We start from the raw sequence: 16735 nt of genomic DNA, 5'->3' as shown, positions 1-16735 counted from the left end.
TCCTGCTTTGAACTCTCTCTCTGGCCGTTTCCCCTCAGTTTCCATTGTGGGCTCTTTGCCTCCTTCTGTCCTTTAAATGCTAGTTTTCTTCAAGGCTCTGCCTTCTACTCATTGCTCTTCTCAACCACAGTGTGAGCTCTCATTTCTGTGCCAGTGACCACTGCTCTGGACCTTGAGTCCAGATCTCTCCTGAATGCCAGCCCTATAACTCAGTGAGTCCGAAACTAAGCTCATCATCTTCTCTCCAGACCTGTGATTCTCTCTCCATTCTTTACGCTCCCTCATTCACATTCTGCATTTATTCATTCCAGTGAGTAAACATTATGAACCCTGGGAGTCATCTTGGACTTTTTCCTCTCATCCCATCCCTCCCTTCCTCCTTCCCAGCCTGGGCAGTCATCAGGGTTCTACAGGTTTCCTCCCTTGATATCTCCTGACATGTTTTCGCTTCCATTTCCTCTCCCACTGCCTTAGTCAGGTCCTTCTCACTTCCTGCCTATATTCCTGCCCAGCCTCTGAGCTTGCCCTGCCTCAGCAATCTGGCCCTAACTGGTGCTGGAGTGCCCTTTCTAAAATACAGACCTTTGCTAAAATACAAACCAGTAGCTTTTCATGGAAGACCTTTCATGATTTGGCATTCACCTGCTTTTCTGGTGTGGTTTCCAGCTACTCTGCCACACGAACCTTTTCTTCTCGCCATACAGAACTCTTTTGTGTTTTCTGAAACATATCATGCTATTTCCTTTGTTCATAGACTCAGTCACCAGCAGGTATATTTTGGGCACCTGTGAGGTGCTAGGACTGAGTCAGGTGCTGGGAAAGCAATGACGGATGGAGGACAATGAGAAACTGACACACTTCCTTTCTCAAAGAGCTTTTCTCCTAGTAGGGAAGACTGACATTCATCAGTATATATAAAATAACTGCACATGTGATGTGAAGCGGGAGGTAATGGTGCTCTTTGTGGGTAGGATACGGGAGAACTGACCTAAGCAGGAGACGAGGGAGTCAGGGAAGGCTTCCCTCTACTGATGGTTGAGCTCAGATTTGATGGGAGAAGAGGCATTAAGTAGACGCTGGGCATGTGGATGGACGAGAACATTCTAAGCTTGTGCAGAGGCCGTGGGGGTGTTTCTAGAATTGGAGACGTGGAACTGAGGCAGCTTCCTCCTTTTGCCTGGAGTGTCCCTACTCCCCACTGTAGGCTTCCTCATCCAGTGGGACTGGCTTGGGCTGGTGCTGCCGACCACTCCCCTCTCCCAACCATCCAAAGGACATTTGGAAGTGTGTGGAGCTGTTGTATTTTGTGACATGACCATGGGGCATTACTGCATTTAAGAGGGTACCAGGGGTGCTAGACATTCTGCAATGTGTGGGGCTAGCAGCAAATGAAAAAGAATTGTCCCACCCAACATGTCAAGTGGTGTCCCTGTTGAGAATCCACTGCCAGTTCTTTTCGAAATCTGGGCTCGAGGGTTTCCTCCTCCTCCCACAGCGCCCTGCAGAAACGCTTTCACCACACTTACTGTGCTCGTGTTACCCGCAGCTTTGCTCTGTTGTCATTCCTGGTCTATCTTACCCTCAAAACCGTTAGCTCCTTAAAGGCGGGGGTCATGGCTTTTTGCCATTGAGTCCTGAGATACAGCATAGGGACTAGTAGGTCATATAAATGTTTACTGAAGTAATAACGAAATGGAAACCCCAGTGTTTTTGGCATGTGCTTTGTTGATGGTATTACTTTTCCTTTTGAGTGCCTCCTGTGTGCCAGATACATGCATTTTCTAGTTGAATCCTGTCAATAATTCTGCACCACAGGTGGTGTCCCATCTTACAGATGAGGAAACAGGCTCAGAGAAGGAAAATGACTTGCCCAAGGTTGTGTGGCTTGACGTAATAGAGGTGGGCTTTGAACGTAATAGAGGTGGGCTTTGGCTCATGAAGCTACACCCTTCTGTCTACCATACCAACTCCAGCATATCAGACTACATTGTTGTCCAGTTGTTTTTTTGGACTGAGATTTAAGACCCTAGATTTCCCTCTGTGAAAATTTTAATCTTGGTAAATAGACCTGTCATTCCAGGTGGTCAGAATCTTTTATTCTGAATTATGTTATCTGTTATAGTGCCTGTTCCTTCTTGCTTCATGTCATATGTAGAATTGATAAGCAAACCTGTATCGTTATCCAAGTCACTGGTAATATGTGGTGATAAGAATATCTTACTGAATGTATTTGTTTATGTGTCAGCTTCCCTGCTGTAACAAGGTTCGGCACGCATAAAATACTTGGTAAATATTGATGAATATTCATTCACGTAGATAAGTAAAATAAAAATAAATTGGCTGTAGGCCCCGAGACTGAGCCAAAGACATCCCTGTTAGCTCCTTTCTTGTTAATATCAGTTCATTACTTAAGCAACACCGTTTGAATAAGACTATTTTTACCCGTTTTAAATCCTTCTAATTATGTCAGTGTCCAATTCTACATCTTCATCTTGTCTATTAGGCTATCTGAAGAAGACTTGTCAGAGACCTTGCTGAGGGCCACATAGTTTGTCTCCTTTGTCTATGGTTCTTCCATAATCAAGGCAGAAATGCAGTAACTCTGTTGTGACTTGTTCTTGGAGAAACCATAGTGGTCTTCCGTGAACACTCTGGGTGGCTGCATGCAGTTGTGCAGGTGGTACACTGCACAAGAGGCCAGATCTTTTTTTTTTCTTTTTTTTTAGTGGAGTATAATTGCTTTACAGTGGTGTGTTAGTTTCTGCTTTATAACAAAGTGAATCAGTTATACATATACATATGTTCCCATATCTCTTCCCAAGAGGGTTCCATTTAGATCATAGGCGTCATGGGTGTGTTTTGTACTGACAGTTTTCTGGCAGGCAAGGGTAAAGATATCTTGAGCTAACTTAATCAATATATTAGACAACAATTTTCTCAGAAGAGGAGGTAAAATGTCTTGAGGAAGGTGTGTAATTTTCTTATTGTACAAAGATGCGATGTGAACCAGAATGGACTATATGACAGCTTTCCTGGGAACAGATTCTCTGTCCAGTGGGTTGTAGCATCCATCTATGTTCTCATCTTTGGAAATCAAATATTTTGAAAATCTGAAATCAAGTGTTTGCTTGGCCCAGTTTTTTAGCACCTCTCATTTTCCAGGACTCCTTAAAGATCACCAGAAATGAAAACCATAAAGACTGTTACTCAGAAGCAAGCCTTCATACCTGAGCCAGCTTTTAGGAAACCATCATGGATTTTAGTTGTGGGTTGACCTAAGGTCTCCTTAGTGATTCAGGTGAATCCAGGTGGCTGTCCCTCATGTATAGAAGGGACCAAGGTGACACTGTTGGTTGGTGAACGTAACACAGAGGACTCAAAAGTGGGCACAGTGTTCTCCATCTTCCTTGTATGATCTCCTCTCTCCTCCTGCCCATGTTATTCTCAGCTTTTACTCTCACTCTCTCATAGGCTTGCCACAGCCCACAATACTGGTATCCAGGGTATCCATGCTCAAAAACTGAGCCTGAACGAGACAGCAGATTGTATGTGAAGGTTGAAGTTATTATAGCAGAGGGAAAACAAAATAAAACAAAAGAAGAACAACTCCCAGAAGTAACTATTGAGAAGGAAGGTTACCGTTTGAGCCTGTGGAGGCGATTGCCAGTTCCCTGGTTGACCTCCTGAAGAAGCAAATAACGTGGATCCTGTTGGGGCAGAGGTGGCCCACGGGGGTGAGGGAGACAACCAGTCCATAAGAGCAGTTATCCTGCCTGCTCATATCAGTTGTTACCACCTAATAGCACAGTCCCCACAAAAGCCATTTTGGGTGACTTGGTGTCTTGCAGAGGCATCAGTTTGGCTCAGGGACATCTTGACTCTAATGAAGTTTTTTAAAAGAATTGAGGCTTCTGTACCCAGCTGGTTCCCCTGTAGGAGTCCTGGGTTTTCATCTTCTGGTAAAGCCTACTTTTTCTTCTACGTTTGGAACTTTCCCCCCTCCTTTTGGAAGGGAAGGCTTTTTAAACCTCCTTCTTTAGCAGCCTTGCAAATTATTTCCCAAACTCCTGAAGTTGCAAAAACATCATTGCCCTACAAAACGGGCATTGGCTCTGCATGCCAGAGGAGCCCTCTGCCCACTCCTGGCGATGTCCACCGCCTTTTTACCCATCAGCAGCTAAGAACATATTCTGTTTGTCAGTGGGACTTGGGTCATGTGGTTTGGTGCTCATTTTAATGACTGCCAGAGCTCGCAGCCCCGCAGCTGGGAAAATGAGAACAGAAGTCTGCTCTGCGTGCTCCATTTTGGCCCAAAGATGGTACTTGAGGGCCAAATCGTGGTTATTCTGGCCCTTCTGCTAAGTGAATGGCCCCGTGCAGCCTCAGAGAAGTTGAACACAGAGTGCTCCTGACGCCTTAGCACTTGCTCCTCTGGACTTCACCTGGATGACCTATAGCAGGAGGTCATCCTGCAGGTTTTAATTAAACCTCTGCTGTGTCTGCAGGGCTCCTGTGAGGGAGGGAAGACTTCTATGAGGCCTGCTTGAGGCAGAGGAAGTTTTCGTGATGAGCGTGGGGAAGGGCGACCACGTTCCCAGGCACTGTTGGCTGATGGGGGGTGAGGGAGGGCGAGGTGACAGAGACTAAGAGCAGCTGCCGTGTGTTGACTGTTGACTAAGCCAGGCACCGGAACAGGTGTGTCACACACTTTCTCCTTTAGCCCTCCCAACAACCTCGTGGGTTCGGTATGATTATCCTCATCTTACAGAAGAGGAAATGGAGGCACAGGGGATGAAGTTACCTGCCCAAGGCTGCTCAGCCAGGGAGAGGTGGAGTTGGAACTCAAAGGTGGGTTTATCTGACTGAAGACCAGGCTCCCAACTACCTTAGCTTTTAGCATCTTTTCTCTGAACGGTTCGAAGCTCCTCTGCCCTCCCAAGGCAAGCAAACAAAACCCCAAGAATGCACACAGGAAAAATTATAGTGAGAGATGTTTTGGATAGTCGGGCTGGTCTGTTTCCCTCTTCTCCCCACCAGGGGTCTAGTGTCCCTAAAGGCAGGTTTGTTTGTTTTTTAATCTCTATGATTGTTGCTTATTTTCTACCAATTTTACTTCCTTTCCTAAAGTCCTATGCTGGCTTGATATTTGCTGTGTCCAATCCTATAGGTGCCCACAGAGGGAAAACGGTTGGGCAGACTCAGTCTAGGAAGCACTTATGCTCCAGTTAATTTTATAAGCAGCAAAACCAAATGCTTTCATCTTCAGCACCTTTAATAGCAAAATGCCAGAAAATTTATGGAAATGATATTTCATTTCCACTCCTTATTTAGAGCAATGAATTGCTTTTCCACAAAGCTAGATTTAAATAGGTCGTCTGTTAACTGTTGAATGAGAAAGGAAGGTTCTTTGTGGGATTGGTATAGCTTGAATATGGGATCTTCTGGGTTTTTTTGTTCAGGTATAGCATACATATAGTAAAGTACACTCATCATAAATATGTAGCTCATGGATTTTTATATATGCACACGGCTTGTAACCACTGCCCAGCTTGAGGTATATAGAATACTTCCAGCTCCCCTGGAGGCTTCCTCATGCCCCTTCCCAGTCAATAGCCCCACGCCCCCCTGTCATTACTATTCTAACCTCTATCACATTGATTGGTTTTGCCTGTTGAATATAGAATAAGCTGTGTCTGTGCAGGCGTGTCTTCATATTTTATTTTATTTTATTTTATTTTTATTTTTTTTTATGGTGGGGGTTTTCCGGTAAAAACCAGAAAACCTACTAGACAAATTCTAAAAGAGCTGTAACACTTATATTTTATTTTATTACATTTTCAAACTTACAGAAACCTTACAAGAATAAGTCAGAGACCTTCCATATACCCTTCTCCCGGGGACTGCATTCCAATTTTATCCTGGTAACATCTTTCATAGCAGAGAGTCAAAGCAGGATCGCGAATTGCCCCCAGTTGTCAAGTCTTTCTAATCCCAGGGACAGTTCCTTAGTCTTCCCCTGACTTTTAAGACCTTGACACTTTTGAAGTTTATAAGCCAGTCCCAGTCATTTTGTAGAATGTTTTTCAGTTTGGGTGTATCTTGTGTTTCCTCCTGACTAGACCCAGGTCCACTGTTTTCAGCCGAATACCATAGATGCCGTGTTCTTTTCATTGCCGTCTATTGGATAGCACACAGTGTCTGTTGGTCCTATCACTGCTAGTGTTAATTTTGATCCCCTTTCATTAAGATGGTGTCTGCCACATTTTGTCACTTTAGAGTCACTTTTTCTTTTTTGTAGTTAATAATTGTGTGTGTGTGTGTGTGTGTGAGAGAGAGAGAGAGAGAGAGAGAGAGAGAGAGAGAAGAGATACTTTGAGACTGTGAGTGTAGCTTTTAACTTACATAACCATGGGAAACCTTTCAGGGAGACTTATTCTTTACTACTTTTATTTATTTTTAGTTTTAGTTTTGGCCGTACTGCAAGGCATGCAGGATCTTAGTTCCCAACCAGGGATTGAACCTGTGCCCCCTGCAGTGGAAGCATGGAGCCTTAACCACTGGACTGCCAGGGAATTCCCTTCTTTACTACTTTTATATTTGGTTAAGTAAAGTTTCATTTAAATTGGTTTGTATGGAACTAGAACAAAAAATTTTACAATTTGTATGGAAACAGAAAAGACCCTGAATAGCCAAAGCAATCTTGAGAAAGAAAAACAGAGCTGGAGGAATCAGAGTCCCTGACTTTATACTACAAAGCTACAGTAATCAAGACAGTACGGTACTGGCACAAAAACAGAAATATAGATCCATGGAACAGGATAGAAAGCCCAGAGGTAAACCCACGCACCTATGGTCACCTAATCTATGACAGAGGAGGCAAAAATATACAATGGAGAAAAGACAGCCTCTTTAATAAGTGGTGCTGGGAAAACTGGACAGCTACATGTAAAAGAATGAAATTAGAACACTTCCTAATAGCATACACAAAAATAAACTAAAAATGGATTAGAGACCTAAATGTTAAGACCAGACACTGTAAAGCTCTTAGAGGAAAACATAGGCAGAACACTCTTTGGCATAAATCACAGCAACATCTTTTTTGACTCACCTCCTAGAGTAATGAAAATTAAAACAAAAATAAACGAACAGGACCTAATGAAACTTCAAAGCTTTTGCACAGCAAAGGAAGCCATAAACAAGATGAAAAGACAATCCTCAGAATGGGAGAAAATATTTGCAAACGAAGCAACTGACAGAGGATTAATCTCCAAAATATACAAGCAGCTCATACAGCTCAATATCAAAAAAAACAAACAACCCAATCCAAAAATGGGCAGAAGACCTAAATAGACATTTCTCCAAAGAAGACATGCAGATGGCCAACAAACATGAGAAGATGCTCAACATCACTAATAGAGAAATGCAAGTCAAAACTACAATGAGGTATCACCTCACACTGGTCAGAATGGCCATCATCAAAAAATCTACAAACAAAAAATGTTGGAGAGGGTGTGGAGAAAAGGCAACCCTCATACAATGTTGGTGTGAATGTAAATTGATACAGCCACTATGGAAAACTGTATGGAGGTTCCTTGAAAAACTAAAAATAGAACTACCATATGACCCAACAATACCACTACTGGGCATATACTCAGAGAAAACCATAATTCAAAAAACCACATGCACCCCAATGTTCGTAACAGCATTGTTTACAATAGCCAGGTTGTGGAAGCAACGTAAATGTCCATCGACAGATGAGTGGATAAAGATGTGGTACATAATACAATGGAATATTACTCAGCCATAAAAAGGAATCAAATCGGGTCATTTGCAGAGACGTGGATGAACCTAGAGAGTGTCATACAGAGTGAAGTAAGTCAGAAAGAGAAAAGCAAATATCGTATAATAACACATCTGTGCAGAATCCAGAAAAATGATATAGATGATCTTATTTGCAAAGCAGAAATAGAGACGTAGACGTAGAGAACAAATGTATGGATACCAAGGGGGAAAGGTGTGGGGAGGGAGGAACTGGGAGACTGGGATTGACATATATACATTATAGATACTATGTATAAAATAGACAACTGATGGGAACATACTGTATAGCACTGGGAACTCTACCGAAATGGGAGGGAAGTCCAGAAGGGAGGGGATATCTGTATGTGTATGGCTGAATCATTTCGTTGTGCACTGGAGGCTAACACAACATTGTAAAGCAACCATACTCCAATAAAAATTAATTTTAAAAATTGATTTGTATGTGCATATTTCCTGTCATCTAAGATCTTAATCCTGAAAAAGTCATAGGTTTAGAGACCCTTTCTGTCACATGGCGTATCTCCATATGTTCTTCATGACGTTTTTACTCCAATCTCCATCTTCCATGGTAATAAGCCTGGAGTTTGTCCTCCCAATCACAGATGCCTGTGTTCTTTCTTTCTCTTGTTTCTCTTGGGGAAGGTACCCATAAAAAGTTTCCAGAATTCATCTTAGTAACATTTCAGAGCCACTCTGAAAGGGACTAGGGTATGTCGAGAGGAATGTGAACCAGGGTCTGTGTTTATGGGATTTACAGTCCGGTTGATGGAGGCAGGCAGGTACGCAGAGTTGAACGATACTCACTGTCCAGGTGGCCGCGGGGTGGAGGTGGTTAACTGTGGTTGACGGGAGGCGCAGGACAGGAGTAAAGAGTGAGCGGCAGCTCTGGGAAGGCTTTCTAGAGCAGGTCACCTCTGTGCTGGGATTTGGAGAGCGCCAGGCAGTCACGGGGGCCGGGGGCGCCTTTCAGACAGGGTTGCAGAGGCAAGACAGCAGGTGAGTTAGCGGAGCACAAAGCAGCTCGATGTTTCTGTGTATCAGGTCAGAGGTGAGGAGGGCCAGGTCCCCCAGGGCGGCACTAGAGAAGTTGGGAGGCAGTAGCAGGGGTCCAGGAGAAAGTGTGAAGGAAACCGCCAGGGGTGCGGTCATGCGCCTGCCTTGGAGGTGGAGTGCTGCGGCTGCGAGCTTTCTCACGTGATGAGCTTCGGGAAATGCCGAATGAGCTTCGTCTTGGCTTAGTGATGCTCACATCTGTGTGAGAGTTCTGTGGAGACCACATTCGCCGGTCCATCAAGACGGATTTGTGTCATAGATGGCAGACGTGGCCTCGGAATCCGGTCTTACAATCTGCTTCACCCTCAGCAGCCCTTGCAGATCTCTACTGCCCTCTGAAAAGATTCTGCCAAAGAGGTCAGTCTCCCTAGAAACAAAATACGTTATTGACACCTTCCAAGAATCAAAAAAACAGCAGGCTTCAAAGATCTTCTAGTCCAAGGTCGGCAAATATGGCCCTGCCCAAGGCCTTTTTTTGTGCAGTCCATGAGCTAAGAATGTCTTTTTTACTTTTTTTAAGAGTGAAAGAAAGAAGAAAATATGACAAACTGTTTTGGCCTACAGTGCCTAAAATATTTACTAGTTGGCCCTTTTCAGAAAAAGCTTGCCAACCACTGTTCTCATATGACTGCCTGATACCGTAATCCTCTCTGCAGTGTTACGTGGCAAATGATTGCCTAATATGTGCTTGAGCACGTCCACTGATGGAAGATTCATCATCTCTTTGGTCAGTCTACTTCCTATTTGGACAGGCCATTAGTAGTTTTCAAACTCTGCTGAAATCTTGTCTCACTGTAGCATCCATTCTTTGGTCCTTTTGGGGAGAAGAAAGCTATTCCATGTCAACATTTACTGAACTAATCTATTCTAGGCACTGTGCTAAGTGCTGAACACAGATGAATAAGACAAGGTTTTTGCATCAGGGTTTCCCAGGTGTTATTTCTTGAAACCAAAGTGGTTGAGCTGGTCATCTTACATCTGTCATTCCCTCTCTTCTTGCCATTGGGTTAGGGCTTTTTTTTTTTTTTTCATTATTTTACTTATTTCTGTATTATTATTTCACATAGACAGTATAAAATTCAAAAGGCAAAAGGGTTATACAATGAAAATAAGGCTCTCCACACCCCAGTCTCCTGACCCCAGAGCTTCTTTCCTGGGAGGCAGCCACTGTTACACATTTCCTGTAGGGATTTGATGGTAAAGAACAGCACTAACACAAGGGTTGGGTCCATTTCGACAGGAACTTCTGATAAGTAACATACAGTGGCGGGTTTTTGTCAAAAATAAAAAATTGGGGGGGTTTTTTTTTTTTTTTTTTTTTTTTTTTTTTTTTTTTGAGCTCTTGCTTGTTTAAGTTGCCGAGCGTGACTTAGTTTTATTTCCATACAAGCCTGGAATTTATAAGTTTGGGTGGTAGACGCAGCCCCAGAAGGTTTGTATTGCTTTACATCCACCTACTATTTCAGTTAAATCCTAACTGGATATTTTGGTTACTGCTGGGTTTCTTCTACTGCTGCGGTTCTGTTTCATTACAATTTCAAATCCTCAGAGCCTTTCCTCTTTCATGAGAAGTGACACAGTCCCGTCTTGTGTAACACTTGGGTTTCACATCCTGAATACAACGTTGAAGTGTGATAGAAATAATCTTTTAGTTTTCTAAGCTAAGCAGAGGCCTCAAGTTTCATCTGCACTGTTCAGGGTTATATGTGCAAGCCTTACTTTTCAGGACACAGGTAATGTTTGGATCTAGGTTAGTTACACATGGATGACTTTGCACCTGAGACGCTTCCTCTTCCACCAGAATTCCTTTCTGATCATTACTTCTTAAGTCTTCCCTTCTAATTTAAGGAAGATGGCAATGTGACATAGATGTATAGGTTCCTAAGTGATACCTTTCTGTTGAGTATCCTATTTAGATGTTTCCAGCAGATTCCTAACCACTTGTTGCTGCTGTTGCTTAAGAACTTTCCGTTGCCTTAACCAGTCAGGTAACACTTTAGCAGCTGGACACCAACACATCCTCTTGTGAAATAGGCTCTTGGGTTCTGTTCGGAATTTCTCAAAGACTAAACATGTCAGAAAATGAAGGATATGCCTCTTACGCAAATTTCTTTCTTGGCATGCCCGTCCATTCTTTTCTGTGGTACTCCTCAGTCACTTTTTCCTAGCTGCTGAATAGAAAAATGGAATCGAATTTTCTCTTTTGTCACTGGCACTGGTAAAATTCCACCTTGGTGACCTGAGCAGGTCATCAAGATGATGATGAGTTACTGTTGACTTTTAAGCCTAAGTTGTGAATGATTGAAGTGTGTAGGGGCCTGATGACCCGTCCCGCGGAGGACTTCAGATGAGATCCCTTTGTACCACTGCCTGCTGCTCTGTTGGTTCTTATCTCTCTGAACCTCAGTTTCTTCTTCTGTGAAGTTGGAGCTGTCTCCTCTGAGGGCTTCGGGGAGGAGGAAATTGAGGTGCACACCCCTGCTGCGGTGCCTGCTCCTGGCCAATACTCATAGCTGCCACCTTCATCTCAGTGCCAGAGGACCGTTTATAGTTGAGCCTCTAGCATTTAGTGATTTATTGGAGGTGAGAGAGAGAAAAATTGAAGATGACTCTGAGGGTTCTTCGTGGCTGTATGGTGGTACTATCTAGTAAACTAGGACATATAGGAACACGGGCCGAATTTTAGTGAAAGGTACGTTCGGTTTTGGATTTGTCAAACTCGAGATATCTGAGAAATTCACATCCTGGCTTTGGAAGACACTTAAATATATGGTTGGAGGTTAGCACTAGAAATACAGTCCTGAGATTCATTGGCATATAGATGGAAATGGATGTGGAAAATGAATAATTTTGCTTTGGGGAAAGTTTATAGACTAAGGAGAGGGCTGAGCATGGGGACTTTCAAAAACCAACAGTAGAAGGAAAATGCTAGCTGTGTTGTGGAGGAAGAGAGGAGAAAGCAACAATGGAAGCCCGCTAAACCAAGCAGGAGGTTGTTAGGATGTTCTAGACTGGCGTTTCTCAAAGTGTGGGCCCTGGGCCATCTGCATGAGGGTCTGTTTCTCCACTGGGCTCTGAAGCCACAGTACGTAGGATTCACAAACTTTTCTGGGGCCTATGAACCCAGGAGTGACCCAAAAAGATGAACATTTTGAGAGTGCAAAATTATAAAGATCCTTTCGAACAAAAGCCAGAAATTATTTAATATGGGACGAGGGTTCATTTAAATATGTTTGAAATGTTTTAGAGGTGGAGACTCCAAAAGTAAGAGTGACAGTGGCCTGAAGGCTTGAAGACAGTGTCAAACTCGAATCAGAATCACCCTGGGGCCCTAGTCCCGGCCACCCTCACCGTCCTTTCTCCCCCGCCCCCCAGAAGGTGGAGCCCAGACATCATTTTTTTTTTAATTAATTTATTTTATTTATTTATTTTTGGCTGTGTTGGGTCTTCATTGTTGCACATGGGCTTTCTCTAGTTGCAGCGAGCGGGGGCTACTCTTCGTTGCGGTGCATGGCCTTCTCATTGCGGTGGCTTCTCTTGTTGCAGAACACGGGTTCTAGGCACATGGGCTTCAGTAGTTGTGGCTCAGGGGCTCAGTAGTTGTGGCTCACGGCCCTAGAGTGCAGGCTCAGTAGTTGCGGCACATGGGCTTAGTTGTTCCGTGGTATGTGGGATCTTCCCAGACCAGGGCTTGAACCCATATCCCCCGTGTTGGCAGGCGGATTCTTAACCACTGCGCCACCAGGGAAGTCCCGCATCTTCATTTTTTAATAATCCCTCAAGGTGGTGAGAGTTTGAACACTCAGTCGGGCATTGTCTGGTGCGTGATGCCACAGATCCATACTGAGGCAGCAGAGGGTTTAAGGACAGCCATGTGCCCAGCCGCTTCGCAGAGCCTTTCGCCCTGCTCTGACCCACACTTGGCTCCTCTTTCTTGGTTTTTAGTGTGTTTATGTAGTGCTCACTTTGCATTTTACCGTGTCGTCACCATTGGACCAAAGCTCCTTGTCTCTAATTCCAATATCTAACAAGTTTAGAAAACTGAAAGGGGTTTAATAACCTTGTCACAAAACTCAAACAAAACCTCTCTGACTAGATGTGAACTGTCTATTTTTTTTTTTTTTGATTTATCCGTCTGTTGTGACTGTTCTTACATTCTACTGCAGAAATATTCATCTGTCTTGCGGCAGTTGGACAGGATGGAAAGTGACCTCATCAACTTGTGCTTTTGGAACTGCGAAGCTCCTGTAGTGTTGTGCTTCTCCCCCGGGGTCTGTGCACCCCTGAGGGTGTGCAGGCCATGTGGGGAGTTACAGTGAACACACGCCTGATTGCCAAGACAGTCAAATTTATTTGATGATTTGAGGGGCAGAATGAAATATTAAAATATATATGGTAGAGTAAAATGCAAGTTTTCTGCATTTGAAAGACAAAACATGAGATTTCGAAGAAATTCTGGTACTGTGGTTAGCGTGGGGGAAACTTCTTCATCCTCCTCGGCTGGGGTGTTCAAGCACTGCCTCACTCAGAATCCAGACAGTTTGCATGGCTGTGATGCCAACTGGCTGGACTTCGGGTTTTGTGCTTGTAAAGTTCCCTAGGACAACACGGGTTGGCAGAAACTTTTGAGACTATGACCGTGTCAAAGAAAGAATAACGCTAGTGCATCAGTCAGACCGACTTTAATGAGAAAGGGAGATGCACCAAAGTGAAGGCCAGGAAGTTCAGTTGTGTCGTAAGGAGACTAAACTTGGCAACATAGCCAGATTCCTCAGGTTGATTTCCAAAGTTGTGTCTTCAGGCACCCCATCTACCTCTCGTTACTTTCTGTTTGTTTGTTTTGACTAAGCCCATGATTACAAATGTCGTTTCTCACCATGTTTTGTGCATTGTTGCTGTGTTCTGTTTCGGTTTTAGCAGGCAGTAAATAATGGCAGCAGTTACGGGGGATCCCGGACTCTCCAAATTGCAGTTTGCCCCCTTCAGCAGTGCCTTGGATGTTGGATTCTGGCATGAGTTGACCCAGAAGAAGCTGAATGAGTATCGGTTGGATGAAGCTCCCAAGGACATTAAGGGTTATTACTACAATGGTAGGCGATGGGGAACTCCATCTTCTGCCCTCTTCTGTTACCTTCTCTGCCCAGTGTAGGGTCAGCTTTCCCTCAGGAAGGGATGTCCTTGACTTTTATAATTAATACTATTCACTGGTTTCTATTTTACTTCCTGGCTTTTGACCCAAGTTCACTTTCACTCCTTTTCTCCTATGGGGAAAAGAAAGGGAGAACCTAATTTATTAATCCAAAGAATTAATACCGATTACTTAGTATTGTTGGGGGATGGGATTGGAAATATTTTTCCCAATGAGTCTTGTTTTGTATTCTTGGCAAATTCTTTGAATTCATGAAATCTGTCATCTTCTGCTATGTCCCTGTTTAGTTTGGATGACCAGGTATTGGATGGGGCACTTTGGGCTCAAGCAAAAGAGCAAAATTACTCACAAACGTTTTTGTTATAAATGCCACTATTACTGACTAGTAATTGACTATTTGATAATGCTTCTGTCCAGGTGATTCTGCTGGGCTGCCAGCTCGCTTAACATTGGAGTTCAGTGCTTTTGACATGTGAGTATTTTTTGCTCAAAATCTAAAATAAAGAACACTGTTTTTTGCAAGGAATGAGCATTCTTAACCTTCATCGTAGGTGGGCCACGTGGGGCACTACAGAAGCTTTCAGTGAGCAGGGCCGGCTTCTCATGATTCTCTTGTACCTCCCGTGGCACAGAGACAAGTGCTAGAGGCTTAGGACTATCTGATTCATTTTTTCAGCAGCTATGTATCGCAGTCTATTAGGTACATCAATGAATATTTATTAGGCTACTTTTGTATACAAGTCACTGTGCAAGGCATTGTAGGGATATACAAAGAAACATGACATATGCCCTCAAAGAGATTTTTCTGACTAATTGGGAGCCATGGGGAGTTGCTGGAGAGAAGAGAGACATTTATTGACTTAATTATTGACTTATTTTCCATACATAATCCTTTCAGACCTGCCAGGTGTGGTTCTTCTCTCTTTTACAGATGAGGAAACCATGGGTTCAAAGGTAAAATGGGGCTTCCCTGGTGGCGCAGTGGTTGAGAGTCCGCCTGCCGATGCAGGGGACGCGGGTTTGTGCCCCGGTCCGGGAAGGTCCCACATGCCGTGGAGCGGCTGGGCCCGTGAGCCATGGCCGCTAAGCCTGTGCGTCCGGAGCCTGTGCTCCGCAACGGGAGAGGCCACAACAGTGAGAGGCCCGCGTACCGCAAAAAAAAAAAAAAAAAAAAAAAAAGGTAAAATGACTTGCCCAAGGTTACACGTGGCTAAATTTAGGAAGCAAGGGTAAGAGAGAAATAAACTGTGTTTCTGAAGTTGCAGTCTGAGTAGCCGGGGGCATTTTGCTGTCTTCTGTAGAAACTGAGAAGCCAGGAGGGAGACAGTTTGGGCAGGAGGTAAGTTTGTTTTAGAACATGTTGAGTTTGAGGTGACAGCGTCCAGTAGAAATGTCCAGGGAGCACTGGCATCCAGGAGGGAGGGTCATCTACGTAGAGGTCCTGAGGCTGTAAGAGGGGAAGAGACTACAGTGTAAGAAGAGCGAAGGGCTGGAATAGTGAATGGACCTGATTAGGGTGGGCAAGGGGACACAGAACTCACCAAAGAAACGGGACTTCTCAGAGAAGTAGAACCAGAGAAGGTGTCTTCAGGAAGGGAAGAGAGGGTCAACAGCATCAGAAGCAGAAGCATCAGAGTTCAGTGCTAGGGTTGCTGGAATTGTTGATGGGGTTGTTTGAGAAAATAAATTCTGCACAAAAGGGTGGAGCAGAAACCATGCTGAGAGGCTTTAGGATAACTGAGAGTTGAAGGGTCAAAGGCTTCAGGGAGGGAGGGCAGCTTTTTCCTGCTCCTGCATGTGTCAGCTGTGTCAGGGTCGGGGGTCTGGGGAAAGTGAAGAGGTGTTTGCTAAGGACCGCCTGAACATGGCGGTAGTCAAAGGTTAGGGCATCTCAAATAAAGTCTCCCTAGAATTAGAAAATAAAAATCTCTTCAAAAGTCAATACATTTTATTCCTCTATCACAATCAAATTGTGAAATTGAATTGTGCAACATGAATGGAAAATGATGTTAGCCTTTATATCTTTAAAAGGTATGTGTTGATGTTTCTTGTTCCCTTCAGAGCTTTCTTGCTCCATAAAAAATCCTTGTGATCGCTTCTGAAAACAAATTAAATCTTAGTTATCTGTCTCCTGTGTTGGGAAAGACTGACTGACTTTTGGAGCAATTACCGGATAATGAGGAAAGTATATTCATTGTACAGCCTTGAATTATCTGGAGCTGGTAGAGGGGGAATAGCAGCAGTGTAGTCTGCTACATTAATCTGGAGAGTCCAGCGTTTATTGCAAGCTACCCTCGCTCCCGTCTATTCTGATACTAGACTGAAAGTTGTTATTTTCTGAGTTTCAATAATTTTATTCTTTGGCACAATTAATTATAGAAAAATGCAGTTCACAGAAGTTAGGTTTGATCTTGTTTCAAAGTCCAAGCATCTTAAACTTTAGCAATCCAGAAATTTTAGTTGAAGGAGATAAGAAAATCTGTGATCCTACAGCTATGGCTTTCACACAAATTGCTCTATTTTCCTGGTCATAATTTGTGATTTGGCTTTTGAATGCTCGTGTGAGGCTCCGTGGTAGGCACTGGGGGAGATGAGCAAGAATAAGACATAGGAGCCCTGGGTTGGAAGCTTGAAGGCCTGGTATCTGCAGCTGATTAACTGTGTTACCTGGAATAAGTCCTTTTCATTTTCTCAGCTTCAGTTTCCTCATCT

At 43.7% G+C, this 16735-nt stretch overlaps 1 protein-coding gene and 1 non-coding gene across 6 annotated transcripts in view; one reads left to right on the top strand and one right to left on the bottom strand.

The window, feature by feature from the left end:
- ATG7 (autophagy related 7) overlaps positions 1-16735 on the top strand; it is a 325835-nt gene that overhangs the window by 92139 nt on the left and 216961 nt on the right. For 2 of the 5 annotated variants that reach the window (XM_024740183.1, XM_024740181.1), the window contains exons 2-3: positions 13792-13964; positions 14441-14495. In XM_024740183.1, coding sequence (XP_024595951.1) covers positions 13805-13964; positions 14441-14495 — 215 coding nt within the window. In that variant the 5' untranslated portion in view covers positions 13792-13804. Of the gene's footprint in view, positions 1-13791; positions 13965-14440; positions 14496-16735 lie in introns of those variants that run through there. The other 3 variants (XM_024740184.1, XM_024740182.1, XM_024740185.1) reach the window with 2 other exon arrangements.
- Positions 5755-5816, bottom strand: LOC112396467 (U7 small nuclear RNA). Its single transcript, XR_003002573.1, has one exon. It is a non-coding gene; the product is annotated as a U7 small nuclear RNA (small nuclear RNA).

This window comes from Neophocaena asiaeorientalis, unplaced genomic scaffold (assembly GCF_003031525.2).
Source record: "Neophocaena asiaeorientalis asiaeorientalis breed wild unplaced genomic scaffold, Neophocaena_asiaeorientalis_V1.1 scaffold75, whole genome shotgun sequence".
NCBI classification, from domain to species: Eukaryota; Metazoa; Chordata; class Mammalia; order Artiodactyla; family Phocoenidae; genus Neophocaena; species Neophocaena asiaeorientalis.
Note: the sequence above shows the minus strand (reverse complement) of the source record. Positions and strands in the feature narration are given on the sequence as shown.